The 13,419-nt window shown below is 34.7% G+C and overlaps 1 protein-coding gene across 5 annotated transcripts; it reads right to left on the bottom strand.

The window, feature by feature from the left end:
* Positions 1-135: 135 nt before the first annotated feature.
* Positions 136-13,376, bottom strand: LOC127155176 (uncharacterized). 5 transcript variants are annotated; one of them, XM_051097247.1, is made up of 21 exons: positions 12,993-13,376; positions 11,632-12,344; positions 11,417-11,450; positions 11,253-11,283; positions 11,123-11,149; positions 9,272-9,437; positions 9,021-9,124; positions 8,375-8,543; positions 8,019-8,128; positions 7,758-7,932; positions 7,577-7,674; positions 6,033-6,201; positions 5,661-5,779; positions 5,403-5,574; positions 5,192-5,316; positions 4,425-4,596; positions 4,140-4,231; positions 3,846-4,020; positions 3,642-3,748; positions 516-675; positions 136-430 (listed from the first exon to the last, which is right to left on the bottom strand). In XM_051097247.1, exons 3-21 carry the CDS (start codon positions 11,426-11,428, stop codon positions 286-288), a joined length of 2,328 nt encoding a protein of 775 aa, XP_050953204.1. In that variant the 5' UTR covers positions 11,429-11,450; positions 11,632-12,344; positions 12,993-13,376; the 3' UTR covers positions 136-285. The 5 variants fall into 5 exon arrangements, with proteins under 5 accessions (XP_050953204.1, XP_050953205.1, XP_050953206.1 ...); XM_051097248.1 differs by having other exon boundaries at positions 11,632-11,951; XM_051097249.1 differs by having other exon boundaries at positions 11,632-11,862.
* Between the last annotated feature and the right edge of the window lie 43 nt (positions 13,377-13,419).

The raw sequence follows: 13,419 nt of genomic DNA, 5'->3' as shown, positions 1-13,419 counted from the left end.
AGACTACGAATTTTGTTCTGGCATTTGTAGAGCTAGTTTTCTCCATAAACAGTTTCCGCTAATGTTCTTACAAAGTATCCACCACACAACTTGACTCACAACAACAGAAGCTGAGACCGGGAAGGATAATGCAAATGTTTAATGTTTTTTTTATTTTTTTTAAATCTAACATGGCTATCTTTAAACTAAAAATGTAGTTTCACAAAAGCTTAACATTTGCCTGGCTTCATTTTATCAGGATTCAGGTAAGTGGGTATTGCAGAAACTTTTCAGACGTGTTCGTTTTTAGGGGAGTACAAGTGTGAGTACAGATGTGAAGTTTAAGACAGCTTGTCTCTTGCACAAACATGTGTAGCGGACCTTGTAGTCCTGACAGACCCCTCCACCCTGCTGATCATTCACGCATTCAAAGCCCAGTAGTGGATCAAATCTGCAGAATGAGAGCAAATGGCTGTTATTCGTTACACAATGACATATGAAATTATTTTATTTGTTTATAATATTCATAGTCATACACTTGAAAAAGGTTTCCAGTCAGCAGTGCAGGGCTCTCACTAACGGTTGTGACCACCTCAATAGCAATGGACCGATTGCAGAACTGTGGTGGGGCTGTCAGGATCTCACAATCTCCTGGATCATCAGGGTCATCTTTGTCAATCCAAGATGTCCTACAACCTGATGCAGGGCATTGCTAGTTTAGTAAACTTCATAGAACATCAAATATTACAAAGGGCTTTTAAAACAGCAATTTTAACCCCTTGTAAATTTAGATGTTTGGTTTTTACCTGGGGTCATGGTTTGGAGTGCAACAATTTAATATCCAGTGTGAAAAGTATTCAAATGTTACAGCTAGATGCTCAACAATAGAGATCCAAACTTAATGTAAAGTGTTAATATTTATATAACTTTGGACCGCCTTACATAAGCAGCCCACCATGTTGGTGCGGTCAAATTAAATTTTTCATTTAAGGGACAGTTTACCTAAACATGAAAAATTATTATTATTATTATTATTATTATTATTATTATTATTATTATTATTTACTCAGTTGTTCCAAACCTGCATTAATTTCTTTCTTCTGTGAATACAAAAGAAGATTTTTAAAAAACGTGCATAACCAAACAGTTCTCATCTCCATTGTATGGAACACCTTTTCCACCACTGCATAAAAAGGTAATTGCAATTTTTTATCTCCTAATTCTAACTTTTTTTACATCCCACAATTCTGGGGGAAATCTTTTTTTTCTCAGAATTGCGTGATACAAGCTCTTCTTATAAACTTGATAAAAATGATACAGTCGGCACCGATAGCCCAGTGGTTAGTGTACTGACTTGGGAAGGTTACTTTGGAAATGTAATAGGTTACAAATTACAAGTTACTTGATTTAAAATGTAATAAGTAGTGTAACTTTTCAATTACTTTAGTAATGTAACATTACTTTTAATTACTTTTTGATTACTTTTCTAAATTACTAATATTTTCAACTGTTAATCATTTTGAAACATTTAAACCAGGCAGAGTTAATCTTACAGTAGCACGTCCTAAACTCCTGAAACATTGGTGTCTCATTTTAGAGCAATCAGTGCAATTTATGAAAGAAGTCAATTGAATCTGTAAGTGGGGGTGGGTGTGTGAAAAAAATTCAGATGTAATCCCCTTTGTAATCACTGGCATTTTTTAAAAGTAACTGTAATTTAATTACACATTTTTTCTCAGTAACTGTAACAAATTACAATTACATTTATTTTGTAATTAAATGACGTAATTCCGTTACATGTAACTAGTTACTCCCCAACACTGGTTGCCAGTGACCCGAGTTCGATTCCTGTCTTGAGGTCCTTTGCCGATCCTGTCCCACTCTCTTCACCCAATGCTTTCCTGTCTACTCTTAACTGTCCTATCAAATAAAGGCAAAAACCCCATAAAAAAAAAAAATTACATGATACAAACTCACAGTTTGACTTTTTTTTCCTCAGATTTGTGATATAAACTCTGCAATTTATAGATTATAAATTGCAATTGCAAGTTTATAATTGCTGTTTCAATCGTGAATTTCTTCTCAGAATGGAGATTTTATATCTCACAATTATGACCTTATAATACGTAATTCTGAGAACATATCAGTCTTTTCCCCCTCAGAACTGGACTTTATAAACATGTAGTTGCAAGTTGTTAAATCAGAATTGTTAGATATAAACTTGTAATTCTGAGAACATATGTCTTTTTCCCCCCCTCGGAATTGGACTTTGTAACACAATTTTGAGGAAAAAAAGAATTGCAAGATGTAAATTTGCAAGAAAAAAGTCAGAATTGTAAGATAAAAAGTCACAGTAACAATTTCTTATAGTTTTTTTGTTTGTTTGTTTTTTTACATTGGCAGAAATGGGCTTCTATACCACTGACATCTAGGGTGACCACCTGGCAATAGGGCTGTTGCAGGACATATTTGTGATTTTGAGGGACAATGCGGGACACGTGTAAGACTGATACATTTTCTACTGTTATGCTATGTAAATACTGATTGCATCCGTTGTCATATGCGCTGACCTGTGTTTCTGAGCACGCACATGCAAGCGAGAGAAAGCGTATCTTTTTTTTACGAGAGTGAAGAGAATCCAAGTGCGAGAGAAGAGATTTGTTGAGATTGTAATGCGCAATCTAATAATCTAATAATAATGCACTCCAGACATTTGTCATTAAAATAACATCATAGAAACCGCCTCAAACGAACTATTAAAATAAGAAGAAAATCGTGTCTGAAAGCTGCATCAAATTTTTCATTTGGTTAAAATGAATGGAGAATATCGTGTTTTTCCGTGTGCGCTCAACTATTTCCGTTGGTGTTTCTAGATCACTTGATGAAGTCTGCAAATCCTTTGCGCATAAACTATGCTGCAGTAAGAATAAATAAAAAGCTTTCTTAAAAAGACAGTACAGGACGTTTTCTTAATATGATCATTAAAAACCAACAGACTGATGAAAATGCGGGACATTTTCTCAGTATGCGACGTGCGGGACAAAGGGGTGAAAATGCTGTGCGTTGCAATGCAAAGCAGGACCGGTGGTCACCCTACTGACATCTATAATATGGGGAAAAAGCACAGAAGTCAGTGGGGACCAGAAATGGTTTGGTGAGTAAATGACAGAATTTTCATCCTGTCCCTTTAAAATCCCCCCGTTTCAGTGGACATCACGTCAACACATTGAATAATTTTGTGCATTTTTCTAGGCACTTCACTGGGACTTTAATGTTAGATAATTCTGTATGTACTCTAATAAACATTATTAGATCAACAGAACCCTACAGCAGCTTCTAATGAAAGCAGTGAACAGATTATAAACCATTCTTATCTGCGACAGGTTATCGCATGTCTTTGGGGATGTGGTGGACGAATTGATATGTCGAATGTGGTATCTACAAATAGATATCTGTGCTTTGGACAGTAACAGAAATATCATGCACTGAATAAACAGTCGATTCGGCATTTGAGGGAAAAAAATTGTCAATTGTGACTGAAAACGTGTTAATTGGAGACTGTAATTCTAGACCAATGAATCAGGCATTCCACAACAGACTGTCTTGGTCTTCAGTCCACTTTCCTTCATCAGCAGTGGATTTGTTGTGTAAATGTCACTCACTTGAGCAAAATGTGTCTGGGCACGAGAATCGCACTTTATAATCAGCACAAAGTCCTCCTCCTGTCTGGTCTGCATTTACACAACGAAACCCAGTGGCTGGATTATACCTTCACAAGACACAGAAAAAACATTAGTTTTTGCTTTTCTACAAAATGCTACCAGAAGCATGTACCCTGTATAGCAATGTAGATTTGATAGACTCACACTTGAAAGACATCTCCAGTTGTATATGCTGGCTCTCCAGAGACGGTCTGAGCCTCTATTCCGATTGGATTAGTACATATTTCTCCAGGGTACATACTGAGAAGGTCAGACAAGAGTTCAGAATCGCTTCCATTTGTATTAGGGTTGTCAGAATCAAACCACTTGGTTACACACGCTAATGAATACAACACATAAAAAAAAACAATTAAAATAAAAAATGACAATTTTATAATACAAACAAAATAAATTCATACAACACAATGAAGCTGAATAAATGAGAACTGTGATATATACTTGAGTTGCAGAAACTTGATGGACATGTGAAGCGGACCCTGTAGTCCTCACAGGCCCCATTCACACACTCTAAGCCCTGTAACGGATCATATCTGCAGAAAGATAACACATTTATTAGCCATATTCTCAAATGGCATTCATAACAAGCATTTTACAAAGGTGTTCTTAAAGATCCCGAACAAGCAATGATTAAGCTTCTCGTGTCTAATCGACATTGCATTAAGAAATAACAGCATAGTATGTTTTAACTGGATACATTTCTATGGAGTATATGTGATACCATACACTGTAAAAATGTTTCCTGGTGGCAGTGCGGGGATCCCACTAATGGTTGTGACCTCAATGGCGATGGGCTGAGGGCAGACCTGTAGTGGGTATCTTATCAGGAGTAACGACAGCTTCTCATAGTCTCCCAGTCCACCGGGATCATCTCGGTCAAACCAGGGTGTCCTACATTCTAATAGAGGAAAACCAACTAGCTAAAGTCTTCTCATTTAAGATCAAAATGTCCAGAATAATATCACAGTTTCTATTGTAGTAGAATTACTCAACGTCTAGGTTAGGACAGTTTTACAAATTATTTTAGTTCTATGATCTGTTGTAGTCACACTCTTTAAAATCTTTTCTCCTTCCCAAAGCTTTCTAAAATGTAAGATGAATAAAACCTCTACGCTATTTAATGATCTTATACTGAACTAGTTAGTTATGCACAACACTCTTGGTTTTATTTCAGTCCGTTTGAATTTTTTTAATCATATACCTACCGTAAATATACAGTATCAAAATTTAATTTTTGATTACATTGCTAAGAACTTCATTTTTGGACAACTTTAAAGGCCATTTTCTTAACGTTTTGATTTTTTGCATCCTCAGATTCCAGATTTTCAAATAGTTTTTAAAAAATTGACCTTTATGACTGGTTTTGTGGTCCAGGGTCACATATACACCTTTATATAATGGAAGGTGAACATTCGATACTATTTAATGACACTGTAAACGGCTAGTCATTTGGTATCACACAGGATCTGTTTTTGTGTGTAAATGTCACTTACTTGAACACCATTCATCTGGGCAGGTGAAGCGCACTTTGTAATCAGGACAAAATCCTGGTCTTTTGAGAGGAAACCCAAATGTAACATAACCCGTTGTGCAAGAAAACCCAGATGCTGAAATTGATCTTCAGAAAATACAAAATAATTTAAGAACATCATTAAAAAGGTACACAAAGTTTTTGTTTCTTGTGTTACGACTTAATACACTAACATTTTAATGTCATTTCCAGTTTGATACACTGACTGGCCAGAGACAGTCTGAGCCTGTATTCCGATTGGATTTGGGCATATTTCTCCAGGGTAATTACTCTGAAGGTCCGTTAAGAGTTCGAAATCGCCTCCTTTTGTAGGGTCGTCAAAGTCAAACCACCTTGTTACACACTCTGATGAATACCATACAGAGAAAAGCGTTGTCAAAAAACAATCATATAACATACAGTGTTAAAGTAGATCGAATGAATACACATACTTGGTTTGCAAAAACTCTTCGGACATGTGAAACGGACCTTGTAGTCCTGACACCACCAATTCCACAACCATCCATTTAGTAGCTGATTCACACAAGCAAAGCCCTGTGTTGGATCATACCTGCAGAAAAAGAGTACATCTTCTAACATTATTTCTGTGAATGTAAAGTGTATACGGGCAATAGGCTTGCATTCTGTTCTACCTAAACTCCATATTTCAGTACTTTCAATGAGTACAGAAAGTGGTTGCAGTTGCATGGGCTGAACTGGAAGTGATCTCCAACATATATTCTGTGCATACATGTACTGCAAACATGAAGGAATGCAAACTTAGGGAAGTTTAAAAATCGAACATATGAAATTGTTTGTCGTACATTGGAAAATGTCCATTCGGTGTTACAGCGATCCCACCAATGGTTGTGACCTCAATGGCGATGGGCTGAACGCAGACCTGTAGCGGGTATGCCAATAGGATTGATGACAGAGTCTCCCAGTCTCCGTCTTTATCTGGATTATCTTGGTCAAACCAGGGTGTCCTACATGCTAACAGAGAAAAAACAACTTGGTAAATACAATCATCTTATCCAAATCCAACAAAAGATCATCACATTGATTTCTGTTTTAGAAAGGAAAAATTCTAAATATGTTTGACAGATTCCTAGTCTTACATTTGAAGTATTTTAGAGCTTTGATATTATTTTGCATGACCTTTCTGCAATAATGCCTGGAATTGAATGATATAATAAACTGTTAATCAGTTATTTGGTAACCCTAGTGAAAAATAAATATACTAAAATATATTTAAAATACATTTCTTTCATGCCAAATATACTACAAATACATTTACATATTTATGTACTTAATAAAAATACCATGCAATTGTGATTTCAGTATACTGAACTGGTATATTTAAAGTCTGCTTAAAGCTTAGTGCACTTTAATTGTGCACAAGAAGTCCATCTAAAGGTATATTTAAAAACTATTGCAAGTATACTTTGGGTACACTTTAAATATCTTGCATTTAAATACTGATATTATTTAAAGATCATACAACCCTCATCAGTAGTGATATTAAAACACATTTTAGGACTAATGTGCATTGTGCACAAATAGCGCTCCTTATTAAAGTTTAATTATAATTTTTATGTCAGTAAGTCTCGAGCGATACACTACTATTCAAAAGTTTTTGAACAGTAAGATTTTTAGAATTTTTTAAAGAAGTCTCTTCTGCTCACCAAGCCTGTATTAATTTGTTTTATTAAGTTATAGAAATTAGTATTTTTATTTAGCAAGGATGCTTTAAATTGATGAAAAAGGATGATAAAGACATTTATAATTTCACACAAGATTACTATTTCAGATAAATGCTGTTCTTCTGAACTTCAAAGAACCTAAAAAAATATACTCAGCTATTTACAACATAATAATAATAATAAATGGTTTTAAGCACCAAATCAGAATATTAGAATGATTTCTGAAGGATCGTGTGACTGGAGTAATGATGCTAAAAAATCAGCTTTGGAATAAATTATGTCGGCGCCAATAACCTTGTGGTTAGCGCGTTGACATATAGCGCCATTGTGCTGCGGACGACTCGAGTTCGAATCCTGGCTTGTGGACCTTTCCCGATCCCACCCTTCTCTCTCTCCCACTTCGCTTCCTGTCAAACTACACTGTCCTTTCTTAATAAAGGCTTAAAAATGACAAAAATAAATTACATTTTAAAATATATGCAAACAGAAAACCGGCTTGGTGAGCAGAAGAGGCTTCTTTAAAAAAAACAAAAACAAAATCTTACTGTTTAAAAACTTTTTACTGGTAATATATGCCAATAAATATGTTTATAGATTTGATCTATAATTAGTATGAAATAAATGTATTTTCAACAGGGAAAAGCATGTCTGTTTTTGTCACTTACTTGAACACCATTCATCTGGGCAGGCGAAGCGCACCTTATAATCTAGACAAAATCCTGGTTTTACGTATGTGCAAGAAAACCCAGATGCTGAAATATGCCTTCAAAAAAGATTAAATTTAGGACATTTAAAAACAAACAAACAAGAAAACAAAAAATTTTTACATACTCAACATAGACTCACAGTTCAATGTATTGTGAAATTTGATTCTGTGGCTGGACAGAGACGGTCTGAGCCTCTATTCCAATTGGATTATGACATATTTCTTCAGGGTAATTACTAACGAGGTTCATCAAGAGTTCGAAATCGCCTCCATTTGTATTAGGGTCGTCAGAATCAAACCACTTAGTTACACACTCTGATGAATGCCATATAGAGAAAACTGTTATGAGAAAACAATCATAAACCATACAATAATAAAGTAGATCAAATGAATATACATACTTGGCTTGCAAAAACTCTTTGGACATGTGAAACGGACTTTGTAGTCCTGACACCACCATTTCCACCACAACCATCCATTCACACAAACAAAGCCCTCTGTTGGATCATATCTGCAAAAAAAAAAAATACAATAGTGAAACTTGTAAGTAGGATGAGACCGTACAATGAATTGCGTGACTGCACTTAAAGCTCCAGTTTAACATGCTGAAACTTATAACACAGATATTATGTGCATACATGTAACGCAAACATGTTTGGTGGAATAGGCACATTTTCTTTAGATTAACTATATATCCATATCATTTATTTTATTTGAAGGAAGTATAAAATGGAATGTATGAAATAGTTTGTCGTACATTGGAAAATGTCCATTTGGCATTACAGGGATCCCACCAATGGTTGCGACCTCAATGGCGATGGGCTGAACGCAGACCTGTAGTGGGTATGCCAACAGGATTGATGACAGAGTCTCAGAGTCTCCTAGTATATTTGGATTTCCTTGGTCAAACCAAGGTGTCCTACATGCTAACAGAGGAAAACCAACTTAGTAAATATCATCATTTTATCCAAAAGATCAACACTGTTTCCTGTTATAGAAAGGAATAATTCAAACTATTTATTGACAGATTCCTAGTCTTTCATCTGAATTATTTTGGAGCTTTGATATTAATTTGCATGACATTTTTGCGAATCACACCTACAGTTCTTACAGCATAGTTATAATGGAAATTGAACAAGCATTTCAGACAATTGCTTATGATACTGTAAACTGCTATTCAGTTATTTAGTAACACTGTTTTTGTGTGTGAATGACACTTATTTTGGCGTTTCATGCCTTTATTAAGATAGGACAGTGTAGTTTGACAGGAAGCGAAGTGGGAGAGAGAGAAGTGGGTGGGATCAGGAAAGGTCATGATTCGAACTTGGGTCGTCCACAGTGCAATGACGCTATATGTCGACACGCTAACCACATAGTTATTGGCGCTGACAAATGGCACTTACTTGAACACCATTTCTCTGGGCAGGTGAAGCGCACCTTATAATCATCACATAACTCTCCTATCTGGTCTAAATTTATGCACTTCAATCCAATTGCTGGATCAAACCTTCAAAAAAAAAAACAAAAAAAAAACACAGACCTTAACATATAATTCTTTATGTAAGATCAATTTTGTTCTATGTAATAGAATGTAAATAATACTTGAAACCATTATATATATTATTATACATTATAATGACTTTTATACACTCACACTTGAAAGATCTGAGATGATGGTATGCCAGAGACAGATGTTACTTCTATATTGATTGGATTTGGACATATTTGTTCAGGATATATAGCGAGAAGGTCAGCCAAGAGCTCACTGTCTCCATTTCCATCATTAGGATCATCATGGTCAAACCACTGAGTTATACAGCCTAAAAATACACAGAAAAAAAGGACAGGTTTTAAGGGTGACCACGTGAAAAGCCTTTCAGCATGTCATATGATTTTTTTAAAGGGGTCATGACATGAGAAACTAAATTTCCCTTGATCTTTTGACATAGAAGAGGTCTTTGCATGCTTAAAGTTTCATAACATAAAATGTCCTCACCATCAATTAAAAGCATTTATGTATTAACCAGTGTTGCCAAGACCATGGTTTTCCTGGAAAACTGGGCTACTTTAACGTTTTTATGTCCGTGGAGTTGAAGCGACCCCAATAATGTTATATTTAGCCCCTGATATATGAACTTACCAGGGGAACCCCGAGAAAAAACTGTGTATTTTATCCCCCGGAATACGATTTTTAATGGGGAACCCCCCCTCCAAACGCAACTGGCCTAGTTTTGGACTACTTTTCAGTAGTAATAGGGCGGGTTTTGTTGTGAAAACCTTGCAACCCTGGTATTAGCCCTCAGAAAATGGCTCATTTGGATTCAAGGTGCAAGGTTATGTCACCTGAGCACTGTCGTTTGCAAAAACTGCCTCAAGTACAAGGCACTGGAGAATAGTCATCTTCTCAGTGAGACATTCGCATTTAGTGCCGTTAAGCGACTGAACACAAGTGGGCAGGGCCTATGGTGAGAAGTCGTGTTTTTTTTTTGTTTGTTTTGTTTTTGATCATGTTGTCAAAACACTCACATACAATAGTGAGGAACTGTGAGAAACTATCCCAGATGGGGTTGTAAACAATCCCAGCCGAGGAAAAAGGGTCTTCTGCGATCAGTTATTTTCATAAAAATAATAAAATGTCTGCCTGCACTGTTTTTTCCGGTTCATGACAGTTATATGTCAAAAAATTCTCATCTCTCATATCCATCTTCTTTGCATGTTCACTTTGCAAAGACTGGGTCGGTACTTCTGCAGCAATGTAGGATGATTTTGAAATTATTTCTACAAGTTGAGGGAGAAAATACGATTGAAGGTGCTTCAAAAGGTTTTTTTAAGCGATGCCATAGAAGAACCATTTTTGGTTCCACAAAGAAGTCTAAGGTTCTTTAAAGAACCATTTCTTGCTTACCTTTTTATAATCTTAAGAACCTTTATTTGCCACAAAGAACCTTTTGTGAAACAGAAAGGTTCTTCAGATGTTAAAGGTTCTTTATGGAACCATTTAGACAAAAAGGTTCTTCTATGGCATCGTGAAGCACCTTTATTTTTAAGAGTGTACCATAAAACTCTCTTGAACCAGGGAGAGCAAGACAACCGTTTGAGATTTTAAAAAGTATTTAAATTGTATTTTTTTTTAATGAAAATAACCGATTCACTAGATAATGCCCTTCTTCCTCAGTTGGGATAATTTACAACCGCATTTGGGATCGTTAGAAGTTTGGATGACAAGGGGGGTGAGTACATTATCTGTCAATTTTTTGTTCTGGAAGTGGATTTCTCCTTTAAAGGACCCACCCCTTAAAAACAAGTCGTTTTACGTAGAAGGTCAGAATAAGCATTGAAAATCATTTTGCCACATATTTATTAGTTTTTTGTGCAAAAAACTTTGTTAACATTATAAGTAAATCTCAAGGAACATATTAAAATAATAAAAATCCATGTCATGACCCCTTTAAGCCTTTTAAAGATTTTTATTATTATTACTTTAAAGAAGAAAAATCAGACCTACTCTGAGTTGAAGGCGAGATAAGTGTACCTACAAGTAATGACAGGCAAGGGTTGTTTTTCTTGTTTTCTCTTGAATACAAATGTCAGTATTAAGTTGTTTTAACAACAGCTTCCTTTTAAATCAAACTTACTCGTAACAAGAGCCACCCAAGTTACAAATACCTTGTCAAGAAAAATTACATATCAGTAAACGTTTTAATTAGCAGGTAATATAATATATAAAATATAATAAAGGTAATTAAAAAAATGTAATAATAATATAATATTGAATAAGCATGCAAAATAAATTACATACCTTGATGCTCATTCTTGTGGCTGTTCAATAGTCTCTAATAGGAGATATAAAAAGTTTTTAAATCTATTGCTAAAAGTTTATTTAAAAAAAAAAAAAAAAAAAAAAAAAAAAAATGCATTTATGTTTCACTTTCAGTCACTGAAACTCAGATTCTTCAAAGTTTATGAAACTGTAGATAAATAGTATATATAAAAAAAAAAAAAAAAGAAACTCACCCGGTCTTACTTGATGACTGTGCTAATGAGAATATCTACACCAATGTATTTGACCATCAATGCAGGACAACAGTTAGTGTCTACACAACATCCTCATCTGTCTCTGCTCAAATTCTTTCTCTTTTTAAAGCAGGCAGGCTCCTCCCGGACCGTCCTTCAGTAGCATCTCTGTTGTCAGCTTTGGCCTAATTTCTGACCTCTCTTCATTCACCTCCAGCACTCCACCCATCTCTGCCTCACATATCCATATACTTAAAAGAATGGTCTTTTGGGAAATCATGTTTAAGACTTTATATTTTGTTCCTTACTTCAGTTATTTCCTGAAAAAGAAACAGGCAAGGTGAGATTGTTAAATGTGACATTTGATCATGTGTTGCATGCACTATAAAGAGAAAAAAAAAAAGTTACGGTAACATTTACAATATATATTACATAAAAAAAAAAAAAAAAACAGGTCAGGCTGATTTATTTAACTGCCCTGCAGACAGTGGTCATGAAGGAAAGTAGATATGGGCCGATTTAATGTCACTTCTGAAGGTGTTATTATTCTACTGTGATTTAAAATGACTTTTGACAACAAAAAACACTAAATGTAGCTGAAGAAACATGTGACTTGCTCAAGAGGCAGTTCTGGAGGATCCACAAGATGATTCACACTGCACACATAAATTCACACAGTTTTCCTCCTATTAAACTGGCACTATATGAGACACCTATAGAATAACCATATATCATGCAAAATGTTAGCAGTTGTAATTTTTGTTGGTTGTTGTGATTTTAGCTCTTTTATTATTTAACAGACACATAATATAGTTCCAAAACATCCCAACTGTACTTAATCAGGTTAGACAACATATTAAATTTAACACTGATGAAAACCAGGCTGCAAGGGATAGACTTACAGCCTTTACAATGGCATGCAAATGGCTCACATACATACATACATACACACATACATACATATATATATATATATATATATATATATATATATATATATATATATATATATATATATATATATATATATATATATATATACATACATATACACACACATACATACATATATATATATATATATATATATATCTCATTACATTACTCTTTCTCTCTCTTTCTTTCTTTCTTTCTCTCTCTTTCTTTCTTTCTTTATCTTTCTCTCTCTCTCTCTCTCTCTCTCTATATATATATATATATATAATATAATATAGTATAATACAGTGCAAACTGTGAAACTTCTCAATCAAAACAACACATTTAAACACTTTTATATGAAGATTTCTTCATTCCTTTAAATAATGAAATTGTAATAAAAATAAATAAAAATTATAATGGTATTAATGCAAATGAATCCCCACCGCCAATCAACTACTGCAGGTTAAGTAGCTAATGCAGCTACCTGAGGAGAAAAAAAAAAAAAAAAGTGTGAAAACGCACAATATAAAAATGACAGATGTACCGTTGGATTTGGCACGTAGCAGACACTGACTTGAAAAAAATATATATATATGCCCTTAAAATATCAATTTTAGTACAAAATGACATAATTCTGACAAAACATTACAAAGCCATACAGTATGCAGACAGTAACTAAACTTACCCCGTATTTCTAACCTATGTCCCCTAAAAAGGGACATGTGTACTGTATATAAATAGAACTTTGCACGTGCACACACACAACTTTTATTTAACAGTAAAGCCATTGTTGTTCGTTAATCATTCACAGAATAAAACGCTAACCCCGCACAGCGACATACCAAATATTGCATCAAACAGTGAAATCAC

Source organism: Labeo rohita, chromosome 23 (genome assembly GCF_022985175.1).
Source record: "Labeo rohita strain BAU-BD-2019 chromosome 23, IGBB_LRoh.1.0, whole genome shotgun sequence".
Classification (NCBI taxonomy): domain Eukaryota; kingdom Metazoa; phylum Chordata; class Actinopteri; order Cypriniformes; family Cyprinidae; genus Labeo; species Labeo rohita.
Note: the sequence above shows the minus strand (reverse complement) of the source record. Positions and strands in the feature narration are given on the sequence as shown.

What these genes read in the sequence shown, in the direction of transcription:
- LOC127155176 (XM_051097247.1), bottom strand. An exon ending in ATCAAGTTTCTGCAACTCAA is followed by an intron (nt 4,021 to 4,139) that starts GTATATATCACA and finishes TGTATTCATTAG; the next exon opens with CGTGTGTAACCAAGTGGTTT. An exon ending in CCCAGACACATTTTGCTCAA is followed by an intron (nt 676 to 3,641) that starts GTGAGTGACATT and finishes GCCCTGCATCAG; the next exon opens with GTTGTAGGACATCTTGGATT.